At 42.2% G+C, this 25,974-nt stretch overlaps 1 protein-coding gene across 2 annotated transcripts in view; it reads left to right on the forward strand.

Moving 5' to 3' along the window:
- The window catches only part of jbug (filamin-type immunoglobulin domains fbug), a 206,564-nt gene that overhangs the window by 173,028 nt on the left and 7,562 nt on the right, over positions 1–25,974 (forward strand). For both annotated transcript variants that reach the window (XM_075681604.1, XM_075681605.1), the window contains 11 exons: positions 1,231–1,404; positions 4,090–4,242; positions 4,707–4,790; positions 6,142–6,285; positions 8,796–8,975; positions 9,795–9,938; positions 12,201–12,326; positions 12,637–12,783; positions 14,223–14,327; positions 15,299–15,484; positions 19,409–19,513. In XM_075681604.1, coding sequence (XP_075537719.1) covers positions 1,231–1,404; positions 4,090–4,242; positions 4,707–4,790; positions 6,142–6,285; positions 8,796–8,975; positions 9,795–9,938; positions 12,201–12,326; positions 12,637–12,783; positions 14,223–14,327; positions 15,299–15,484; positions 19,409–19,513 — 1,548 coding nt within the window. The remainder of the gene's footprint in view (positions 1–1,230; positions 1,405–4,089; positions 4,243–4,706; positions 4,791–6,141; positions 6,286–8,795; positions 8,976–9,794; positions 9,939–12,200; positions 12,327–12,636; positions 12,784–14,222; positions 14,328–15,298; positions 15,485–19,408; positions 19,514–25,974) is intronic.

Consider the following 25,974-nt stretch of genomic DNA (forward strand, 5'->3'; position numbering starts at 1 on the left):
CCGGAATTTTGCTATCTATGGTCTGCGCGCACGACATATCACCAATTCTGCACTTGTGCGTGCCGAAACATGAAGTAAATACTATGCACTAACCGTTTGGCATGCGCTAACAGTCAGCCAATTAGGTTAAATAGCAACAGGGTGAGGTATTCATCGCAACTATATTTAAACTGGGAATACTTAGTGGGTAGATATTGAAGTTCTACTGTACTTATGCTCAGCTGTTGCTGGCATTTGTAATTTATATTTTTTGCACAGTCTTTTTGTATTTTCATTTTTCTTCTGGAATGTTGTTTCATAGACTGCAAATTGAAAGCCTTGTGATTTAATTTGGCACTGTCTAACCTCTTACTACCATATGTGGTCTAACCTTAATCCAGAAGGAAGGGGGTTAAAAGAGGGGCCCAATATTTATTAGTCATATCATGAGAAGCCAACGAACACTGACACCAAGTACAACATAGGGGAAATTACTTGTGCTTAATAAATGAAATAAAGAAACGATAAATTAATGGAAATGAAAGTGGATGAAAAAACAACTTGCCGCAGGTGGGTAACGATCCCACAACTTTCGCATTTCGTGAAGGTTGTGGACTAACCTTAATCTGCCTCTCTAGTCTTCCTCTATCATGTAACGACCATTGTAGATGGCAAAGTGTTTTAGATTAAAAATAAATAAATAGAAATAAATTCATTAATGTTTACGGAGGGACTGTTCATATAATAAATTAGTATTTTTTTCATTAAAATAATTTCTTGGTTTTCACGTGCCAGAACCATGATCTGATTATGAGGCATGCCATAAGGGGGGATTGTGGATTAATTTTTATCACCTGAAGCTCTTTAATGTGCACCTAAACCTAAGCACACGAGTATTTTTTCATTTTGCCCCCACCGAAATGCGGCCTCTGCAGACAGGATCGGACCTGCAATCTCGAGCTCAACAGTGCAACACCATAGCCACTAAGTTATCGTGGCGGGTGGTACAGTGTGTGTGTGTGTGTGTGTGTGTGTGTGTGTGTGTGTGTGTGTGTGTGTATATGTATATATATATATCTATATATATATATATATATATATAATAATTTTTTAATTTGTTAATCTACATTACTTGTAATTAGTGCTCTTTAGACTTCTGGTGATGCCATCTTGTTCTAGCTGTAGTGTCAGCTCATGTGAGGATATTGTGCATAAATTTGTGCACCTTCATTTTTGCCTCTTTTCAAACAGTTGACACGACGCGTGCTGGTCATGGAGCACTCAATGTGGTGATCATGGCAGGAGGTCGGGAGGTTCGCAACACCATTCGGGAGGCTGGTCCTGGGGTCTTTAAGGTCTCCTACACACCAAAGTCGGATCTGCCACACAAGATTGATGTGTACTACAATGGCCACCAAGCACCAGGTCAGACGCTATTCAATACTGGGAATAATTGAAAATTATGCTTCACAGGAAAATTGCCGTAGACTGAACGCCACACTTATGTGTAAGCCTAAAGGGTTTCATTTCGAAATGTAAGGCAGCTGGCTAGGATAGTTGATCTAGTCCGCAACGTAACAAACTGAGAAAGCTTGGACTGTTAGCAGCTGCGTGCACCATATGTCCGTTGATGCACTTGAAGATACTTGAGGATTGAGGATAATTAATGCAATCAAGGTCGTTGAGGATAACAAGTTTTACTTGAGTTGTCAAGTATGAACGATAAGATAGTTAAGCGTTGCTCACTTTATGTATAATAGCAGACTGTACTTACAGTTGATTAGTGATATTTCAAACTCGGATAATGAAAAGATTGGTTAGGACAAACAAATCCCATAATTTTCAGTTCGTAGTCTGCTATGGTTATTATAGTTTTTGAAGTCCTTCTTGCAAACAAGCAAAAAATGATACTCCTTGAGAAGCAAAAGCAATGAAAAGCAAATGTCCTTAAGCTTTTTAAGAAGCCAGCACGAGGTCCTGTAATACTTATTTATTTATTTATTTATTTATTTATTCATTTATTTGTTGTGCTAGTGCATTTTTTAAAGTGTTACTCGTTTTTTTTTTTGCCTTACTGCAATGAGTGGTTTTTCAACTTGCATATTCAACCATGCTCAACAGCCAGTTTAGTAAAAAGGAATTAAAGAGAAATTATAAAATCTCGATAAGTGATGAAGGCTAAAAAAAAAAAACGCTTTGACAGAGTAGTGAGGAGTGAGTAAAAAGATTGATACTCGCAATAAGGGATAGAGAGTAGTATGGATACTACAAACTTATGCTTAATTAAAAATTGCACAATTTTGTAGTATTGTAGCTGATTAAAATCAAGAGCTTGGCTTTGGTAGGACTTTTAACACAGAGAGCGGGTCTCTAGTAATGAGATAAATAGATGGTTTTAAACAATAGAGAGAATACTCAAGTATGAAGAGAAGGAGGGTACATTTGAGGGCACACAAGAAGATCAGGTGGTGCAATGAGAAAAGAAAATTTTTAGTCTGAATACAGTTGGTTCATCACAGGGGTAGTTTAGAAGTCATTAAAGGGGTCTGCCTGCTGTAGTGAGCCTTAAAGGGTCCTGAAACACCCCTCGGGCTTGGTGAAAAAACATAGTCCACGGGTAGCATATACTGCTGCGAACATCTCAGCCAAATTTTACAGTTGTGTGTGCTGTGTGGAGCTCACAAGTGCACCGTGAAGTTGCCTTTTTCTCAAACACTCTCTTTTCAACAGCCTTCTCCTCACTCTTTTCGGGGCTGCTATATTTCGTCATATAACAGGTTCCCATACACGGCTGACTTCAATCAAGAAGGGTGTTTGGATCAATGTGCTTCTTCCTGCTGTTACTGTGCATGTTTAGTGACACAGTTTAATAAACAGGCTGAAGTAAGCGAAAATCAGCATTTCGAATTTTGATAAGGATTACGTACTTCTGGAAGTACCCCTGTCACACTGTCGCTGACTATATTCTGCTAATGCTTGGCTGCACCCGCTCGCTGTACGAATGAAACTTTTGCCGCTCTGTTTATCAGTGTCATAGCTGTGGGGCCTCACAAATTTTGATTAGTTTTGAACACTCAACTAGCCTCAAAACATGCAAAACTTAAGGGCCGACTACTCGCATGCTTGCCATCATGTGCTCACTCCTGGTTGCTCCTCGTTAGATGCCTTGGCAGGCTTTGGTTCGTATTGAGCTATTGCGCAAAAGGCGCAATTTGTATGTATCTACTATCCATCAGTCAAGCTCGTGCAGGGCAAAGCTGGTCTGCACCACGTGGCATGGCCAAACTGGAGCATATGAGCTTGTGCACACACTCCAGCCCTGTTGTGCACACACTCCAGCCCTGTTGTGCTCATAGTTAGCCGCTACGGTTGCATGTAGCTGCATCTACAATGTAGCATAGATACCGCGGCTGCTGCAGGGTGCTGCGACGAGCCGCTGCTGAGCTCCTGTGGCTTGTTGGAGAAAACCGCCTGCTCCGATTGGTATCTGTGGTTGACGTGACTGAAGGCCCAAAATCCAGCATCTGATGAACAGGTCATCTGCTTCCTGAGTTGCACGAGTTGTGTCTTTATCATGGTCTAAGCTCGTTACAATGTAGCACAGCAAAGGGCTGAGACACCTTGAAATGAACTGTAAGCTTAGGGATAGCCTCTAAGTTTGGCACGTTGTAGGCACCAAAATTGGAAGTAGTGGCATCTATGTGAACATCAAAAACATTCAGTAGGCGGAACATTGAGGGCACCACCTAGCTCCACCGTAACCTTCGCAGTGCAAGGCATTGAAGAAGGACCGGGAGCCCTGTGAAAGAGATCACAGGCGATCTTTGATTGCAAATAACTCAGTTTCTGGTAAATGCATTCAAGTGCTTTTTGCTGTGAGGAATTTCTGAAATTGTGTATTTTAACATCAAGTGTGTTAGTCATCTTAATAAAAGGTGGTTCAGGACTGTTCAAGGTAGCTCAGATGTGACTGGTTTGTGAAGTCAGATCTGGTTTAATGTAAAGCCTGTTAAATTATTATTTTTTCCTTCAGGCGTGCCTGTTAGTAACACAAATGAAACTTTATGAATCAAATACTAGCCATAAAGCTGTTCTCAACTTGCCACACAGGCTGCCCCCAGATTGTGGAGGTACGGGACCCCGGCCATGCTATCATCGCCCATGGAGCAGGACTCAAGGCTTGTGAACTGGGAAAGACCTCTACCTTCATCATTGAAACTGGAGGTTATGGAGATGCCAAAGACTTTGATATTCTCGTATCTGGTTGGTGCACTTTTTCCACAAAAGTAACGCTCTTACGTGATTAGCACCAAATGTGCAAATTTTGTCCCATGCTTATCTAGGAAAGTTATCTCATTTTTGCATGAAATTTTCTTGAAAAGTTTACTCTTTATTTCTGAATCTCTCATGCAGACATTTGCTGCATGTGCCACTTACAGAAAGAACAACAAATTTCTTGCAGAAACACAGTGTATAGCTATTACCGGTGCTCTTATATTAACCTTGGATAATAGCCTGGCTATGTTTTCATACTGTTTGCCTAAACTTAGCTTAATTTTATCTGTTTGTGATGCTCAGCTGCAAGTTGTTGACATTTGTTTCTGCATTTGCCAGTACAAGCTGTACATTTTATTTCTTGAGAGTCTTTAGCAGCTTAAGCAATCGAATTGTTCTGTGTAACATTTCATTTGGTTATTCCTCATTGATATGTCCTTGCTCTTTTTCAGCTCCAAATGGCTCACCCCTGCCAGTCAAGTGTTACCAACAGAAGGATGGCAGCTTGTTGGTGGAATGGAATGCAAACACAGCTGGTAATTTTCTCCCCCCCCCCCTTTTTTTTACACTCACAGGCTCTTTACTTTGCACTAATGAAGAATGGTGCTGCGGTGTTGCATTCTTGTAATGACAAAGTTAAGCCCGGAACAGTAATTGTAGATGCCATGAGCTCTTCCTAGGCATGAAATTAAATCTTCCATTGCAGTCGTTGTCCTGTAATCATAATACTGTTGTGCTGTCATTGTCATCACTATGCTGTTGTTGTGGCTGCCAGAATTGCGCGGTTGTCATCCTTGTCGTAGTCATGCCATCATCACCAGATCAGCCATCAGTATTTGGGAAAGTCATGCAGCTAAGGCTTTGCATGGTGGCCCTTCTTTCTTTTTTTCCCTTATAGCTTTCTTTTCACATGTGAGGTTTGCATAAGGCTTTCTAAAGTTCATGCAATTTCTAGATTAGTGCGCCATAATAAGTTCAATAAAAAATGCATAGGCATTTCATGCCTATGCATTGAAATGAAGGCTATCAGTTCACATTCACAAGATCAAGTGGAAAAGGGAAAAGGAAAACAAGGTGATGCAGTATCTGTAATCCATCTATCATTACCTTTTATGGGTTCAAGATTTTCGGGCTTCAGCTGTTTCTGCTCTCGTTTTCTTTTAGCAGTAAAAAATGTGCTATGGGGAGGCAGCTGTGTGTCCAAATACAGTGTGTTGTGTTGTAAGTGGCCGTGAAATGCAGAACATACAAAACTAGTGTAAGCAGGTACAGTGTTTATTATTATAATTACATAATAATTAACGTAAGCATACAAAGAAGAAGAAAATAAACTTTATTAAAAGGAATTAAAAAGCATATGCAGAGTTTGAATTTTTATGGTCATCAAAAAGGGCCAGTGACATATAACGTCTCACTATACTGCAAACTACCATAGTGATAATGCAGATTTTTAATTCATTTTTTAGGCAACTGTGTGAAAAATTTAGCTCAAGTCATTTAAATTGCTAAAGAAACAAAAAAAGCATTAGTGACTACTGTCTTTCCAAACCCTGCAAGGTATTGTGATTATGCCCTTTTAAGGCATATGTTTTGCCATTTTGGTACAATCCTTAACTGCCATCATGCTTAAATGTGAGGATAAGTAACGACATTGTTGAATTAGCCATAAGGGTTGCCTTTTAATTTCTGAAACACTTGAAAGCTTGCAAGTTTGCACTCAAGCCTTTCTTTAAGCACAGGGCATTTGTATATTGGTTAGTATGTTTGCAGGTTTAGTGCTCTGTGTGCTTATGTGTAAATGTTAGAGCCTCAGCCTTACAAAAACCAAGTAGCTCATGTCCAGAGCATATAGCCTAACAGCTGATATGATGCTCATTATTCGTGCAGGAAGTCACAAGGTTGAAGTACTGTACGAAGGAAGGCCCATCCCTGGTTCACCGTTCCTTTGCCAGATATTCGATGCAAGTCGAGTGATCCTCCAGAAAGTTCGCAGCACCACATTTGCTGTGAATGAGAAGATCTCATTTGCCTGTCAGTATTCACCCTGCTTATATGTTTTTGCCAGTCTTACTTGTTTATATCTGCAAGCATGTACATAGTTCAGGCTTGCTTAATTTATAGTTACCAACAAAAGAGCTTTATGGACACTTACTTATATCCACTTTCATCAGCAGAAGTTATACTAGACAATTTTTAGCTTCCAGGTTGCTTCTCTGTGATTCAACTAATCAGATAACAACTTATACTCATTTTCTTTGGCAGAGTATTATATTAAAGGTAAATTGCTGTGTTCTGAGTGAAGTTATTGCTCTGTATACAGTCTGTATACAGTCTGTATACAGTGTATAATAGCTGTGTCTTACCAGTACTCACCTATGGGGCAGAAACCTGGAGGCTTACGAAAAGGGTTCTACTCAAATTGAGGACGACACAACGAGCTATGGAAAGAAGAATGATGGGTGTAACGCTAAGGGATAAGAAAAGAGTAGCTTGGGTGAGGGAACAAACGCAAGTTAATGACATCTTAGTTGAAATCAAGAAAAAGAAATGGGGGCATAGGCAGGACATGTAATGAGGAGGGGAGATAACCGATGGTCATTAAGGGTTACGGACTGGATTCCAAGGGAAGGGAAGCGTAGCAGGGGGTGGGAGAACGTTAGGTGGGCGGATGAGATTAAGAAGTTTGCAGGGACGACATGGCCACAATTAGTACAAGACCGGGGTTGTTTGAGAAGTATGGGAGAGGCCTTTGCCCTGCAGTGGGCGTAACCAGGCTGCTGCTGCTGCTGCTGCTGCTGCTGCTGCTGCTGATTATTATTATTATTATTATTATTATTATTATTATTATTATTATTATTATTATTATTATTATTATTATACAGTCGAACCTGACCATATCGAACCTGCTTACATCGAATTGTTCTTTATATCGAACAATTTCTGAACACGGTATAGTTACAATAAGTATATATAACGCAAGTTGTGCTTACATCGAACAAAAATAGCGGTGACTCCCGATATATCGAACGTCAAGCGGCGGAAAAGTGCCCCCAGAAGTTGGCTTTCCCTCGCGTTGGCGGGAAAATCCGGTGGTGCGGCTCCATCAAATCACTCTCCTTACCGTGACAGCGCTGCATCGAGCGATCCGTCGACATCTCCCTGCAAAAAATTATCCTGGCTTGCTCGCAGCACTTGCTCAGACAGCCAATCAGAGGCTCTTGGGCCCATGCTGTGCAAGATGGTATAAGTGCAAGTGTGAGTTGTCTCGCTGCTTTTCAGGTTCATTGTGTTTGCGCCTTGTGGGCCTTCTCCTGCAGTGTTGCCGTGATGAAGCGGCAGAATTCGCCTTTTGCCGTGAAGCTTGAAATTGTAAATTGGGTCGAATGCGGTGAAAAGTTGGATGCCCCGCAGCGTGCAAGATTCTGACGAGCCCTCTCAGCATGATCTTGAAGAATGAGGGGGAGATTGGGGCTGAAGCGGACAAACTCGCGACCCATGACCCATGGTGCTCGACGTGTACGCACAGCCGTGTACAAGTGGTTCATTCGAAATTGCTTCAAACGTGCCGGCTTCCATGTGCCTGGTGATGACTGTGAATTCTGATGAGTGCGACGAAGACGAAGCTGGTGTTGCCAGAGTTTGGAACGATTTGTCAGAATTTCCGGAAGCCGTTGATGAATTGATGGGCGACGAGTTTGTGAGAGTGCAGATGATGGTGTCGCAACCACAGGTGAGCCTGAAAACGAAGACTACATTGCCGACATCGTACCAAGCACAAGTGAAAGTAGGCACAATGAGGAAAGGAACAATGGTCCTTTGCCCACGTCTTCCGAGGTGATTGGTGCACTCGCAGCACTAGTCTGGTGCATCTGTGTGAATGTGGAAGGTTACGGCCTCAGCTGCTTCAACTCCTTAGACAAGAAAAGTGTGTGTGTCGCAGGCAGCGAAACTGCCCAAGCAGAAGAAAGTACAGGACTATTTCATGCAAAACTAAGCTGTTTCATCAATAAAGTGATTTTATAAATGGTATGTGCTTTTATGACATGCAATTCTTTAGCAGGCTTATATCAAATTATGCTCTATGTAGAACTGGTAGGCATTTTTTTTTTCTTCGAGTTCGACATAGCCGAGTTAAACTGTAGTAAACTTGCAGTTCCTTGATAAAGAAGTTTATCTGGGAATCTGAAAAGCATAGGAACAAGCCTTTCTTGTGTTCATCAGGATGAACATCACAGATACGAAGAAAACAAAAGCACAAGAGCTGGGCACATATGAGTGCTAGCTTTTTACTGCTTATACGTGTCTGTATGTGCCAGCCATGTGCAAAATTAACCTTGAAATTGGCACATGTGTGTGTCGATAAATGTCTGTCATGTGAACATAAGTTCGAAGTCAGCACTTTTGTGTATATTTATTTCTTGTGCTTTTGGTGTGTTCATTACAATACTGTTACATCACTCAGCAGTTCTTGTATTTACCCAATTTGCCAACTCTTATCTGAGCAAACGCTTACCGCCATCTGTGCCTTCTTTCTGTGGCAGTGAATCGTCGCGATGCTGGCTATTCCGAGCTTGATGTTACCGTAACCAGCCCCCTGGGCCGCCACCTCCCCATCGAGGTGAAGGGGACAGCTGACGGGGACGGTGAGCTGATTGAGTTCACTCCAACTGTTCCTGGGAAGTACCGCATAGCCATTACCTATGGCGGCATTGAAGTACCAGGTGAGCAAAAACAACTCTGCAGGAAGGTTTTTTGAACAACTTGTGGTATTGTTACCACTCTGCCACTATTATCGCTGCCTTTGTAGGCATTGCCTGTGCATGCGTGTTTTTATGTAGAAAGTATGCAGGACAGTGAGAACCATCCACGACGCTAGTGGTAGTGACAAAGCAGTAACGCATGGTGTGCTAGAATGGTCTTTTATTTGCTGTGTCCTCCATGAGACATTGGAAGCTAGTTAAGTAACCTTACTGTAGCAAATGTTAATGCTGTTCATTCTCATCAATTCTTCCTTGCATGCTCTACAAATCAGATTATTAATGTGATGTGAAATAGGTTAGCATCAAAACTGGCTTCTGTAGGCTCAAGGCTTCAGACCATGTACAACCACCATCATGTTAAACTAGGACTCTCAACACATGCTTCTGGTGACCTTGTTTACAAGCCATGGGCATTGTGATTGTCTCGCTCAGAGTAGGCAGTTCAACTATTATTGCACAGCAAAAGGAGAACCATCAGTACTTGGTGTTCCCACGTGCTCGCCCTCCAAATGACTGGCAAAGCCCAGTGCTGCCTAGCTTCGGTGATATGACCGGCGCCTGACCGGTACATGTTTACGAAACTGTGTCACTGTCACTGTGTGTGCAAGAACAGAACAAGCCATTGCACGTCATTATAATCTACAAGAAATTTGTTTGAAGAACAGAAAGAAACCATACGTAGCCAGGGTCTCGTTACTCAATCAGTCGATTTAAGATAGACTGCATAAATTGTTTCACAATTGGAGTGCATTAACCGATTGCTGCCTCCTGATTCTGCAGGGAGCCCTATCACATTCATTGCACAAGATGGGGGAACGCCGAAGGTGACAGGGAGTGGTCTGACGGTTGCCCAGAGTGGCACCATGGCTTCCTTCAAGATTGATGCCCGTGGCATATGGGGACGACCCGATGTTAGAATTGACGGTCAGTATCTTACTATCTGTGAGGCTTATCCGATGTAAGCAGATTAGTATTCTGCACACTGCAAGCTCTTGCAGCATCTGTGTTTATAAATACTTGGAGGTATTCCTTGACAAGTGGCAGACAGAAAACATTCACCGGGCAGCTGTCATTTCATACAGCAGTGTATAAAAAAATTAAGTTGCACAAGTTTTTATTTTGTCATTTCAGAATGCATGCAGTGTTTCTCAACTAGCATTTGAGCACATCATTTGTTGCCAAGCGGAGCTATCTGCCTTGTGTGCGACCTATGGCAGCGCCGCGAATGGCATTCCAGTGACGTCAGCCAGAGGACTTGCCTTTGCCGTCTGCTACACTCTGGCTCAAATAGCTTCATTTTCGTGTGTTTGCTCGTGCTCTGACCATGTGCTCGCCCAGCACGGTGCTTTCCAAACACTACCCATATTTTTTTCTAGTGTTAGTTTTATAAATGCCAGTGTTAGGAGGACAACAAAAATTATGTTTAATGCATCTTCTATATAACCACCCAATGTGTTAGCCCATTGGCCATGGCGTTGTATTGCTAAGCTCGAGGGTGCCGAATAGACCCTGGCCATGGCAGCCACATTTCGATTGGGGTGGAATGCAAAAATAATAGAAATGCAAATGTAAAATCCACACTAAGTGTGCTGACGATCACGACTCTGCTTGATTTAGCAGGGAATAGAGTCCTGGAATATTTCGTATACATATACGGACTGCGGACTCTTATTTCACTAAACCGAGCAAAGCGGGTCGGCTGACAGTGTGACGTTGCCTTTGCCTAGCAAGCACACTGGCGTCACAAGTGAGGGGGCAACAGTCAAAGATCTTGGAGCTAATAAACTGAACTTAATTGCTGCATTTGAATGACACAAATGTCGAAAGAAGTTTTTAGTCCGAAAGTTTAATTCCGCGTTGGTGTCTTGCATTTGGTAGCATGACTGGCTGTCACTTTTTATGCTGGAACTGTCACTCAGAAATTTGGAATTCATTCTGTGTCTTAACAACCACAAAGGCCTACATGTAATCAACCACAAACACATGCACATGCGTAAATACCAGTAGTAAATCTCTTTTACAACTATTGCTGTTGGTTATTTGGTTAGAATGCTAATCAGGCAGCCTGTAAGTCATTTCTACCTTGAATAAAAAGTATTTCAGGGGCCAACACACTGTGTAGGCATTAGATAGAGCTTGAAATGCTGTTTAATCTGTAATTGTGCTCATACTTTTGTAGTCATAGCTAACGGTGAACCCTTTGGAAATGCTATTCCGTATCTTCACTGACACTACAAGGATGTTGTTAGTTGTGATGAAGTTCGTCGCCGCATATACAATACGATCTGCAAGTCTATTGGAGGCTAATCGATCTGATCTTCGCACTTTATGAAATGTGCAATGCTTTTGTACCATTCCCTGCCCACATCGTGTTATCATTTCGATCGTACCTGTCGACCCGGACAGATCTTGTACCGAAAGAGGTGGCCTTGGTTGATGCGGCACCGTTCTGCGAATTTTGGGATTCTGGTGCTGTGTGCGCACATGAAATTATTCAAACGTTCACTATTCTATTTGATGATATTCTGGTATTCGCACACCCCTACTAAAGAGGTTTTTTTTTCAGTTTTCAGAGAAAGCTACTGCTCGCGACTGCCTCTTGCATATATGTCTAATGGTTATTGACATATATTGTGAGCTTCAGAAAAGTGGCTAGCCGGGTTTGTTGGTACGAACACATTTAGCAAACAGCGCGAGTAACGGGACACAGAAAAGAGGCACACGACACAGGCGCTGCGTCGTGTGCACCTGTGTCATGTGCCTGTTTTCTGCGTTCCGTTATTCGTGCTGTTTGCTAAAGAATCTATTGTGACTTTTGCTCCTGAACGCTCAAGTACAGAACGTTCTGCTGAAGGTGTACTCATGTTATGTACAAAAGTGACTAGACTTATATTACATAATGATTACAGTCAAACCTCAATATAATGAACACAGATATAATGACTTATCAGATAAAACGAAGTAAATATAAAGCTTTTCCGCTACTACCAGTGTGTAGCGAATATAGCCTTATAACAAGTATAAAATATAAGGATGGTATTCGTGTGTCAGAAATGGCTTCATTATAATGAGGTTCAACTGTACTATGTACTGTGCTATCTGCAGGTACCTGGTATTTTCTGTATGCACACTAAGCATATCGAAGCACTTATTTTGGGCTTGTGACAAATATATTTTTTTCTTCAGGGCCTGACTCAGAGCCAGAGATGACTATTGAAGAAGAGGAAGAGGGCATCTATGTCGTATCCTACCTCCCCATTGAGGTTGGAGTGTTCGACGTTCACATCCGCTGGAACAGCAAAGATATACCTGGTAAGAGGAACTGCATTCATGCCTCCACCTTTCTTTTCTTTAACAACAGCCATGATAATGTTGTTGTACTGAGTTTAGCATAGCAGAAAATGGAAATAAAGGTAATAACATGAAGAAATTAAAAATAACCAACATTGTTTCAGTGTATGTGAAAGCTTCATGTTGTTTTCACATCAGAGCAAAGCAGTCATATACAATAGGAGAACAAGTACAGACGCATTTTGGTGTTGCTTTTGTAATGAGAGAGATTCAATTGCTGAGGTTTGAAGGTTTGAAGCATACTCATTGCTGTTCTTTGTTCTACTTCCAGGAAGCCCATTCCATCCAAAAGTAGCCGATCCACAGAAAGTGCGAGCCATTGGTGGCTGGGACAGCCTCATGGATGACGAAGGTCGCATCCCACTCACTGTAGGACAGGAGAAGAAGATATCTGTGGATGTTGGTGATGCTGGGCCGGGTTAGTAATTGTCTTGCAATACAAGATGTTTAGTTTGTTACCGTGCAAAAGACACGAAACAGTGTGAAAAAGAAATGACTAAAGAAAAAGAGAGCATCACTTGCAAATAAGTTCATTTGGTGTAGACAGTTCACTTCTTTAAAGTAGTTGCTAGTTTATGCACACACATTTACTCACCGAATTCATACCAAATAAAAATGAAATGAAATTGCTCAAATGCATGCTTATTCCAACATAAAATCAAATAATTGACATTCACTGTTGCACTGGGCCACAAACATATCACTGGTACAATTCTCTCGTTGCTTTTTGATGTTGCTCATGGGCCAAAGCATCTTCCCATTGTTTTGAGTCTTGTACACCATGAAAAATATGAACTAGCCCAGCAACAAGGGTAGTGATACACAACTTTGAAAAACTACTGCATATATTGATGGGTTATATAGAAACAGTGTCATTGCTAACCACCATTGTACAACTCCTTCCGTTCAGTCGTAGTTATTACCTAAAAAGCATGTTAGCATCAACAAGCGAAATACTGTATTTTTCCCTGTATAATCTGACCCTCCATCAGAACGGCCTCGAAAGAAAGAAAGTCCACGCGTATAACTGCATACAACTCACATATCTTTACAAAAACAGTATTCATTAACAGATACGCAACTCATCCAAGTCATACTTGCGGCCAGTGGCTCTCTGTTCCCTCCATCTTCAGCAATGCTGATAATCTTCTTGGAAAGGCTGGCTGTTGAGCGCAGGTCATCGTGATCCGAGGTTTAATTTGCCGGTTCTGCATGCACTTCCCTAACTACTAAACGCAAAATGGCGACCTGTAAAGAGGAGGAGAGTGGGCAACCATGAAGGTGGGGAGAAGGGAGTTTCAACATGCAGGGGCGGGGAGTGGGTCAGGTTCCCTAGTAGATAACAAAACTTTTAATGACAGAAAACATTGACTTGAAGTGTGACTTCACATGAGCGCATGTGCACTGCTGTGAAGCCATACTTGTAAGTCAAAATTCGCATATAACCTGCCCCTCAACTTTACTCTTAAATTAAAAAAATTTTGGTGTGGGTTATATGTGAATAAATGTAGTAATTTACTGTTGTGGCGGCCTCTCTGTTATGTGAACCATCATCTGAACAAATGATTCGTTTAATTTAATCATAATATGTGTATACAAATACATGCATGGACATGTTAGTATACAGAAGGAGGTCCCATAGCAGAAGGCTGTAAGGGGACCTCTTACGCAAATTCATTTGCGACTAATACGCGAATCTATTGGTTAGGTGATAAGGATTATAGCACAGTGTCATGGATGCTACATTGTTGCATTATATTTCTTTTATAATGGCTTCCTGTTACACTATCAAACAGCATTGCAATTTTCCCACTGTGGCTTTTCAAAGCCCTGTCTGACAATTTATTTTTCATGCAGGCAAGCTCAAGGTGGAAGTGCGCGGTCCCGAAGATGTTGTGGAAACGCATATCGAGCAGACCAGCAGCCACCGCTACCGAGTAACTTTCACACCTGAAGAAGAAGGTAATGCTCTTGCATTCGACACTCTGATGGCAAAGACTGAGTTTAAAGAGAGACAAAGAAAGGAAAGCTGCATTCTTTCTCACCCCCTCCCATACACTAAAGCTATGCCTTGTTTTATCAGTCAGCAGTCACAGACAGGTGAATTCATAGTCACCATTGCCCTGCCTGTAAAGAAAAATGTAGCCAAAAGAACTTCATTTGGTCCAATTGGTTTGTGTCTCAAATATGAATGTCATGTATTGATCTCATTCTTAGTGCTTAAATTTTTTTTGAGATGGAAATCATTTGGACACAAGGTTTTTTGACTCAGAAGAAATGTAAAACAGCCCATCTGGTATATCAATCCTGATATGATATGTATTAACATATTAAATAGCTCCAGTGGAGCAGATGGGCATTGATGTTGTAATACTTGATGAAAGAATAGAGAGATAACGCACACAAATGGCTTAAACTGTAAAATATTGCCTTCACTGTATTCTGGGTTATGCTGTACTTTCTTAGCTATAGGAAAAAGGATCATAAATATTTTGGCAGAATGCAGTACAGGAAAGTCAAATTGTAAATATTACATACTTTAATAGTGTGCTGCTGACAGCTGAGTGATGAATTGTGTAACACAAGTGTGTTCACATGTTTTTCTCTTTTCTTTGAAATTTAGCGAACATCTGTTAATGAGAAAGCTTTAATTAGGTGTACAAGATGGTATGGTTGCACATTATAGTGAAATCCCTATGCAGTGGATGTTATGCAAAAGGATACACAGTTGGGAGAGTTGGTACGGTAACATGGTCTTGGCGTGTAGCGCGAAGTGAACCCTGTCTGCTCCTTTCTGTGTCCATGTTCACTTCGCGCTACAAGCCAAGACCATGCAGTGGATGTTCTTAGCGGCTTACAGCTAAATTGTGGAATAAGACTGCAGGGAAACTCACACCTCGCATGTCATGCTTTTGCTTCTGAATCTGTTGCAGGGGACCACTTTATTTATGTGTACTACAACGATGTACCACACCCTAACTCACCATTTTTGGCGCATGCTGAGCCACTGCCACCTGTGCTAGATCACACTCGGGTGGTGCTGCGTGGGCACGGTCTAACAGGTGCCAAGGTTGGCATGGAGGCAGAATTCGTCATCGATGGCTCTGATGCTGGGCCAGGTATGGAGAATTGTACAATCTCTTTAAAGCTTTCCATGGAGATCAGGGGAAGTGCTATTCTCAGGCATTTACTTTTGTAATTTTTCTGAGATTTTGTGCAACTAGCACAGAATGCATCATTGCCTATGCGCAACAGCATTCCTTGCACAGTACCAGGAATGCTGTCGCTCCTAGACACCGAAGAATTCTGTGCTAGTGGCATGAAATCTCGCAAAAGTGATTGTATTCCCGCAAGTGAATGACGGAGCATACAAACTCTGATATCACAGTACATCATTCATATAAGTGACCACTAATGGCTTGAACAGGAAGAAAGAGAACCGACGGGCCCGATTTTTATTAATCATATCATAAAGAGCGAACAAACAAAGACACGAAAGACAAGATAGGGGAAATTACTTAACAACTGGCTGCAGCTGGGGAACGATCCCACGTCTTTGCATTACGTGTGCGAAGCTCTTGCCAATTGAGCTACCTTGGCGCCGTTTTCCCATCCATTTTCCGGGGCAAGTGCGAAGCCTTTTTCTAATGGCTTCGAATAAGTAATATAGAAAACTGCAGAAAGAAGTGTCTGGTAGCATACAATGAATTAAATGATTGTAAAGTGGATTGTACAGTTAAACCTCGATATAACGAACTTCAATATAACAAAATTCTCGATATAACGAAGTATCTAATTGTTCTTTACCTCTTGTCCATAGAACACCATGTATTTAAAGCCTCAATATAATGAAGTGTGCTTGTGTGCAATTTCAATATATTGAAATTTCACTGCCACTGCAAACCAATACTGAGACAATAAATGGAAACTTCCTCAGATGCAGATGGTCAAAGGAATAAATTACAAGCAGCTGTTCGCAAGCACACCTCTCAAATCATGTGGCTCACAAGAGCGATCTCCGAAGTGGAGCCACATCATGTTCCATATAAAGTCCAACTGCAATAAGATCCTATCGCGCCCTGTGCGCTGTGTGCTTTAGGTGTGAGTGAAAGCGTGCAAGGGTGAGACATGAAAGGTGGTAGCTTCACGAGTGTCGCCTTCCTGTGTGAGCAAACGGAAAGAGGGAAAGGAAGCGAGCTTGCAGTAATGAGATAAAACATGTGAGAGGGGGCGAAGTCGGGAGCAAGTTGGTGCGCGTCTGTCTCAGTTTCTGGTGTGCGTTTTGGCCGCGGCTGTGCATGGTTGTAAGCGCGGCTGAGGGCATAAGCAGCTGCGCACCCTGCTTTAGAGGTGATCTGCCACGTGTGTAAAGAGTGGGTGTGCCGAGACGGCACGGCATCATGCAAGGTATCTTCCTGCACGTTTAGTATTGGAGGTTGCGTAACCTCGAGTTTCAGCGACCCGTTGCAGTGAGAGGCAGATGAAACATTCGCTTTCTGCTGCCGGCGCTCTTCATGATAGCGTCGTCCCAGTGCGGGCGACGCTATCAGCCGTTTGGGCGGATTGAGTGTGAAAGCTTGGCTGGCTTCACTTAATTCATACCGCCAATGTGAAGATATCGTCGACATGACATGAAATTGTATCGTTCATCGCCAACTCCCAAATTCATAAAAAGGAATTGTTTTCTCATTCAAATTAGCTTTCTTTCGATTGTCTGATAATTTGGAAAGTTCTGCAGCTCCTTTCCGTGTAAGAAAAATTAATCAGTGACTGTACTTACTTGCATAAAAGGTCGAATTTAAATATAACAAGATTTCAATATAACGAAGCAAATTGCCAATTTTACCAACTTCATTATATCGAGGTTTAACCATGTCAGTATACAGTGACTACCTGTTGTATTCAAGAATGCAAGTTAAGTTGAAGCCCATGCTTGACTTAATCTCAGTGATGCCTGGCATGAATGTGCCTAGGATGCTCATTGCATTTCCTCCAGCGTGTTCACAATAGGAGTCATTTAAATCAAGTCAATCATGGGTTTCTTGTTAAGTTGCGTTCTTGAATATGGGGGTAAATGACTGGTGGCCACCACAATGATTCAATGACATCATGACAAAGACAATAAAAATAAAGGGGATTCTCAGAAATATTAAGACAGCAGGGAGGAACGGAATACAGTTAACATTCATTAATTCGATTCCAGTTAATTAAATTTGTTTGTTAATTGATTGATATATAAATTGTTTATTGGTTTATCACAATACATGTGATTCGAGGCGAACCTGACCAAAGGTCCTGGCCGGCACCCGCGCCTATACACTTCTATGGGCCCAAACTTATGTTATTTCAATATCGAAATTGGCCTTCGCCGGATAATTCGAACTTTATTGATCAGCTTTGCCGCAATATAGACGGTTATGCGGTGAAGCATGTGCAATTTATTGCAGTGAAGCACACCAAGAATGGAAAGGGGACTCTGCCGCGGAACATAGTATGCATTCCTTAATTATACAGGCATGAATGCGCCATCTTTGGTCACAGTACGAGCACCTAGATGCCTAATAAGCATGCTGACAACCTTTTGGAGCTGTTTCTGACATTACTGTAACGATTTGAATCCTCGTTTCATCCGCCACATGCTTGTATATGAGACCGTGAACGGGGCCTAGTACGTGTTACTTAACTATATGCATGCGCACGTGCCGTGCATCAAGAAATGGAGAAAAAAAATCTGTGGTTTAGGAAAGCTAATGAAAGTAAGGCGGTAAGATGAAAAAAAAAAATGACCAACCCTTCCCCTACTGAAAAATGGGGTAAACGAAGCTTGTCCTGCATGCACGGGACCTTCGTTACGGTTAAGTGACCCACAGGTAAACGGTGCCGGATTGCTTCGGCCTCCCACTCTCTCAGCTCGGGATTCTCTTCTCATCGCTGTCGGACTGCTTGGGTTCGGACGACTTTAACGGCTGGATCGGTGCGCCGATGGCAAGCCCTCTTAAGGGAGAGTTCTCGCCGCCGCTCATCGAACGCTGCCTGTTCCTTGGAGGAATGCACAAAGTGTGGGCATCCCGTCCATTTTCCGAAACTGAACTGAACAGAAACGAAGCCGGCACAGCGTTTGTGAAACCCTTTCCTGCCTTTTCTCTCCCCTGCGGAAGCGAAACGGCTCTGATTGGTTGCTCGCATGACGTGAGCACGCGCCTATGCAGCTGGAATCCTTGCTAATGATTCAAGCTCTGGCGCTGGCACAGCTGTCACCTCACCAAACCGTCCTTTGCCGCGGCTGCTCTGCTCTAGGAGCAACTGAGTTTTTTCGTGACCAGACCGCCACCGAAACTTGTGAGCCAATACAAGCTTTGCTTGAAAAACTCAGAAAGTCAAGGGGATGTTTAAAAGCAACAAAAGAGTAAGGATCTTTCTAAAACTCTGAAGTCCTGCCAGCAAACTTATTAGGTGTCTCGGTGCCCGTACTGTGACCGAAGCCAGCATATGTGCGTGTTTAAATTAAGGAACACATGGTATGTCCCATAATAGTGGTGCCTTTTGCTGCTTAGTATACTTCGCCACGTGATAAGTTATGTTGCAGCGAAACTAATGTAAAAGGCAAATAGTGCGAAGTGAATCAACTTGTTTTTGTGTGTTTTTCTGCCTTTTGCTTAAATAAACCTGCCAGGTAGTTCGACCAGTTTTGTTGGTCCTGTCAGGATTGAATCAACGGAATTCAACTGTATTAGTGAAGTACTGTAGTCACCCTTCTGCTGTAGTTGTGTGCATGAAAGAAATAAGAAAATTGGGGAACAAACATGCGAGCTCTGTAGAGTGAACAATGGGCATATTACATTTAGTGTTCACTTGTTAAACTTTCACTAAAGGAAGGCTGTTCTTACTACAAAACAAAAAGTTAGCTTTCCAAGCTAGACCTGAATTTTGACCCATCATCAGGTTTGACGCTGGGCCGTGCTCATTTTCATTCTAAGTGTTTTGTGCGAGGTTACCTGAACTACAGGCTAACTCAGTGTGATTATTTTTGCTTTACTCTTTAGGTTGTCCTGAGGTGAGCCTCAATGGTGTCAAGACTGACATCCCGGTGCAATTGATTCCACTAGGCAACAACACGTACAAGGCCCTCTATACCCCTTCAACCCCAGGTATGTTCTCCAAGTTGTAGATGTTTTTGATTTGCTACTTTAAAAGAATGGGTTTGTGTGTGTGTAGCATGTATCTTTCAATGAGCTTGTCTTGTCACCGCCTTGCTGAATCTAAAACCAATTAAAAGTTTATTATTTAATGTATACTGCTATTGCCTTGTGTTTAGTGGCAGGTCAGGCACACTACATAGAGTCGAAGTTTCACTGTTTCATAGAACGACAACAGCATTAAAATAAATGTGCCAGATTTCAGTGTTATTGCATTGACTTTCCCGTGTGTGTGTGACAGAAATCCAATATGTTGGCCTGTTTTTCTCTCTAAATGACTACTCTATGTTACAAGACAATTGTACATGCCACTTTTGAATAAGTGGGTGCTTAGTGGTGCTTGCCCTGTGTACATGTCACAGGATGTGCTTTTGATGCCGTTTTTTTTTCTAACTTCAGTTCATATACTTGAAGCAGTGCAAATACTTGAGCAAATTGTTCACAATTTTAGTCTAAAGGTGGCCAAACATGCTTGGATGGAAGATGCTGTTCAACCACATGTACAGGGTGGTCTAATTAGTGTGGAGCATGTGTAAATTCCTTCTAAGCAAAGTGCAATTGCCTGGCTTTGCAGCAGATCACTTGTCGTTGGTGCTGCTAGCACCTTTTCATGCCCGTTGGTGCTGCTAGCACCTTTTCATGCCCCTGTGCAATACATTGACATAGCTTCAGCTGGCGCTTGCAGTTAGAGAACTAGCAGAGTGAGAGCGATGCATAAGAGTGTTCTATTTAACAGTAGACTGCACTGTACAATCTGCCTGTTCTGGCAATTGTTTTTCCGTACTCTCAAGGATTCTTGTTTGGCAGGCACAATTTTTTATGTGAAAAGCAGTTTCTTGTTTCTTATACCTAGAATAATTTGCTGAACGAGTGTCTTCAATTTTAATACATGTAGCTCTTGCACCAGCTTGAGATTTAAATTGTCCTTATTCAAATAAAAATTCGCTTGTCATTATTCACAATTAATTTTGACCACCTAACCAAATAAGGTCACATCAGCAAAATAAACAGCGTGTCCTCATAATATTCTTCATGCTATTGTACAGGGATATGTCCTCTGTCTAAGAACATCCCCTTAACTACAGAGGAATCAATGCCTATGTAGTTATTGTTTGTTAGCTCACAGCATGCTCTTACATTGTGATGAAAACTGCGAGCCTGAAGTGCTAGAAAAAGGTTACTGCAAGCAGGGGCGGCGCCAGGGGGGGGGGGAACAGGGGGGCAGCCGCCGCCACCACAAAAATTTCCGGCTGCCCTCCCCCCCTTGACATCCCCCCCCAATAGCGCTAAAAGGCTGATCCAAGGTAGGCGGTATGAAACAAAATATCAATTTTGATGTCTTATATAATTTGGAGGCAGATATGTGAGAGCAGCGCCGCTTACAAAGGATGGCCTTGTTTATGCATAACAATTTATTATAGAAAATTTCTGATCACAAGCAATTACCCTCACGCTTGTTATAGAATAGGCACTTGAAATATAGCGCAAACTGCTGCAATGAGATAAAAATGGTTCCAAGTGTTCTGAATAGATTTTAAAATGAGCTACATTTCTTCATTGTTCGGTCTGCTTGCCTGAACCAGCTAGTTCACGCCTCCGATGTAATAGCCTCAGCCACGAAATCGCAACAGGGGTCAAACGAGTTGAGAGGTCATGACCCTTCTAAGATGCAGCTTTTCTCACAGAAAACTGTTGGGGCGACGCTTCCTACTCTCAAAAAGACCTGGTAAGCCACCCACCCTTGCAGGACGCCACCACTTAACCATCTGCTCCGCAAACCTAATTACCTGCCAGTGAAGACGGGTGCCGAATGGCAACGCACTTGGGACTGTTGCGGCTCGAAGTGATGTTTGGGCCAGGAATCCTCCAAGCCCACTGACGAGTACATCCGGTAGTAGTAGGAATGAAGGAAAAATAATGCAGATCCCATGCACTGTGGAAATCGATGTATGTGAAGCTTTCTGTGTTGTTTGCTTTGATTGACGATAATTAGCGGTGATGTTGACGGTGAATGTTTCATTTCTGCAATGTTCGATCCAACGCAAGAGTGCTGTGTTGACATTAAACATTACCTTGCATGCACCCCAGCTGTTTGTCTGCTTAGCACACAGAACACACAGGGAAAGGTGTTTGTTTGAGGCATTGTTGTGTGCCATATTTTATAACGTCTTAACATCTTAGAGGGTAGAGTATTGTCATTGCCCCACATGGCACATGGCATTGTGGCAGAAATATTAAATTTAAATTGAATTATGTTGTTTTTTTATTCCACCTCCGTCGAAACACGGCTGCCGCGGTTGGGATCAAATCCATGACTTCGAGCAATGACGTATGCGCAAAGCTACCGTGACGGGCACAGAACTGTTCATTTAACATGCCGATGCTTCCGTGGTGTCACCTAGACCCTGCGGTGTGCTTTAATTAATGCGGCTCTTTTTCTGCACGCCCTGTGTAAGTTGTCCGCTTGACATATTTGCATGGTGTTTATTTTTCAGAAATAGCAGGGACGTATTATATCGTACCTTGATATTAAGTTTATCTCGTTTCCATACAACCACTGTTGTAGTAGTAGTAGCGTAGTAGTAGTGTTTCGTTGTCTTGTCATGTCATCTTTTCTCGATTCTCTTGTAAACGTCTAAGAAATGCTCTTTGCCATATTGAGTTGTAACAGAAGCTTCAGTAGTGAGCGATGACAGCGCTGCAGCTGTAATTGCCCCTGGGCACACAATTCACAATGCGGCGGAGCCGTTCTGCTCATTGCACTGGCTTAGTTCTAGTTCGCAGTGGTGGCACCAACCACTTCAGCGGATTCATTTGCTCGCTCGCAAGCAGTGCTCATATTGTGGGAGGAAATGCCAGCCTATCTCGCCACCGGAAGAGGCTCCAACGTGTGGTCGATGCCACAGGACCTTTGGGCTGCCTTAGGATGTAGCAACAAAGGTCCATTGCCGACTTTTTTCGAAGCAAGCGGACCAAGCAACAATGCGTCCACACCAAGCTTTCTGCTTCAACAATGGGAGATTTAGAGACGCTCCATGAACATGAAAATTGTTCTCAGCACTCCGTTTTGATTCCTCTTGAAGAGACTGTGAACAGCATCACTTCTGACGACGTCTGTCTGTCGATGCAAATGGACAGTGAGTGTGACGAGCTTTCCGCATCATGTGCAGCAAGGGATGAACTTGATTCTGCGACCAAATTCACCGCCTCGGATGTGGATGTCGACCATGCAGGCCAGTTGGACATTTTGAAATTTAAGACAGCGTCACCCACACATCCAATACTGAACCCATTTCCATCTAAGAAGTATGGCAAATTGAGCAGAAGCTTCTACTCGGACTGGTACTGCTTATTTCCTTGGTTGGAATACAGTGCGCAGGCTGACACAGCTTTCTGTTAGCCTTGCAGAATGTTTTCTACTGGTGCCAATGAGAAATCTGCATTTGTCGCCGTTGGATACAGTAACTGAAAAAAGAGCCCTAAAAAAACATGCTGGTTTCAGAAAGCACGAAAACTCACTCACGCATAAGTCTTGCCAGACATCATGGGTTTCCTACACGCAGATGAAGTCAGGAGAACAGAGCAAGTCAATTGCAACACATCTCAGCGACACATACTTCAGGGAAGTGCAGGAAAATCGCCTCTATATAGCAAGAGTCGTAGATATTTTGTGATTCCCTGTCTTTCAGGGAAATGTTCAGAGGGGCCACGATAAAAGTGCCACAAGTGAAAACAAGGGAAACTTCGTTGAGCTCTTGAACTTGTTTGCGAAATATGACGATATTGTCGGAAAGAAACTGAATGGTGGAGCAGTGAACGCGAAGTACGTTCATCATTCGATACAAGACCAAAAATTTCTCGAAATTCCTCGAAATTCCTCGATACAAGACCAAAAATCCTCGAAATTCTCATCCACATCACATTAACAAGTATAAAGGAAGAGATGAAAAGCTCCAAGTACAGTACTTTGCACTTATTGTTGATGAAACCAGGGACTTAAGCAAGACAGAACAATTATCAGTCGTAGTAAGGTACTACGCAAGTGGGGCTGTCTTTGAGTGGTTTCTTGGATTCTGCAACGCTAAGCACTTGGATGCAAAGAGGTCACCGCTTATTTCTAAGAACGGGGTGTCCCAAAGAGAAAAGCAGAGAATGACACGCCTTCTGCTGCATTTAGAACAGTACGTATTGAGTGAAGGACGGTGTGTTGAAGAAGAGCCTCCAGATTCAAAGGAAGCATTCAGAGTCGCAGTTTTTCTGCCCATTTTAGGCCACCTGATTGCGGAGCTGACTAGGCTGTTCACGGAGAATAATGGTATACTCTGTGGAGTTAGGGCTCTCCACCAACGGAGTGAAAATTTTATGAACATCTCCTTACTGAAGCCTTTTGCTGAGTACTATGCATACGACATCGAAAGCGTTGAACTTGAGTACAAGCTGATAACGAAACTTCTTCAGCGCATCAAAGCCGAAAGAAAGAGCAAGATAGAGACACTGCTGTAATTGGTGATTGTCTTGGGAGAATATAAAATAGCCTTCCACAAACTGCACAAGCTAGTTGTTATCGCCTTGATGATATCGGCATCGTCATCATCTTGCGAGTGCATGTGTGCCTTCAAAGATTGAAGACTTATCTTCGCAGCAAGATGACGAATAACTGTCTGAACGACATAGCTGTGCTTGTGGTTGAGCAATCTCTTGCCAATAAGATAGATCTTCAGCATGTTGTCAACATGTTTGATACTGCGTACAGTAATCAACATATACGTCTGCACTAGTATGCCAATATAATGATACCCCATCGTATCTTTGCGGTGCTTTTGCGGGAAAATTGTGCGGCACGGGCGTAGGACCGATACCTATACTGGTATCGAAACACCCGCTTCACCATCGAATAAATTGCGGCTGTGTTTTGCCTTATACTGTCACAGCGCAGGCATTGGCATGTGTGGTTGTGACGAGACCTTCCTCTGTCCTTGTCATCACTTTGAAAGAGACTCCATATAGGGTGCTGTCTGAGGCCACAGTGGCCTAGCTTGTCTAGTGAACAGTGTTATTTATGTTTGTGAAACCTTCTGTACTGTATGACCAAATGTGACACTGACTGAAATGCCTATTGCATGCACTATTTTTGCAGTTCTCTCCACTTTTCTATTTGTTTTTTATTTTCCCATATACCTTTTTGTTATTCTTTTCCCCATTTCCAGCCTTTAATATCACTAGCCGGCGCCACAAGAGTCTATTAATTCAATTCTTTTTTGGTCATATAGCGCTTCTTTACCTTAGTTGGAATTGATATGCACATTGCTTAGAGGTGTTAGTTCTCTCTCCTTTTGTGAAATACACTCTTTTGAAGCTATATTGCAGTCTAGTTAAGTGATGTTATTTTGTTGCTGCTGGGTACCTGTTTTTGTTTTCTTTATTTAATACTGCTTTATTATGTATGTGCCTTACCATGTATTATATAAATTTTCATTTTCTTAGCAGATGCACTGCTATATAAATATGCTAAATTTTAATTTATATCTTACTGCGATGCTGGAATAGCTTATTCACACTGATGTGTTTAGAAGGCCTTCAGCTCACTTAAAAATAGTCAAAACACTACACATAAATTTCCTGCCTCCCTGCCCCCCAAAGGAACTCGTTTGTTGTGGGTGCCCCCTAGTAAAAAAATTCTGGCGCCACCCCTGACTGCAAGATGGTTGCTTTGTAAATCCCACCTTGCGTAAAGTGTTAACTCATCATTATCACTTGCATATTAGTAAAAGCAGTGGTTAATACAACATGTGTGGCTAGTATTTCCCTAATTTCTTTATATGTATGTTATGAATACAGGCCAGTGCAAACAATCCTTCAATCAGTTAGATAATTAAAGAGGAATTATCAAGAGTCAAAAATGCTAATAGACTTCTAGCCCTAATTCGAAGCATGAAATTGAACTTATAAAGAAAATTATGTAGCTGTCATTGTGTTATGTACAACCTTGGAAGTGTACATACAGTATTTTTCGGTGTCTAAGTCGCATCCTTGTATAAGAGGCACCCCCTAAAACAGCCATTTTTACGAAAAAAGTTTATAAGATGCACAGAAGTACACACTTTGCAACAAGATACTAATGGGTTCGCACGCATGCATCTTCGTTACGAAAATGCTGCACTTAACCTGAGTCTGAGGTGCTCAACTCCTACACACCACTGATTGCCATTGATTGCCAGGGATGATTCCCAAGAAAAAAATTTCGCACCATTTTTCTGCATGCACAAAATGAAATTGTTTTATTCACGTCAAGTGAACCATTGTCATTAGTGCAGCCATGTGGTACCTTCTGTATTCATTAGGGTAGAATTGATATATAAGATACACCAGCAAAAATTTTAGGAAACAAACGCACTTATAGACCAGAAAATATG

Source organism: Dermacentor variabilis, chromosome 2 (genome assembly GCF_050947875.1).
Source record: "Dermacentor variabilis isolate Ectoservices chromosome 2, ASM5094787v1, whole genome shotgun sequence".
NCBI lineage: Eukaryota > Metazoa > Arthropoda > Arachnida > Ixodida > Ixodidae > Dermacentor > Dermacentor variabilis.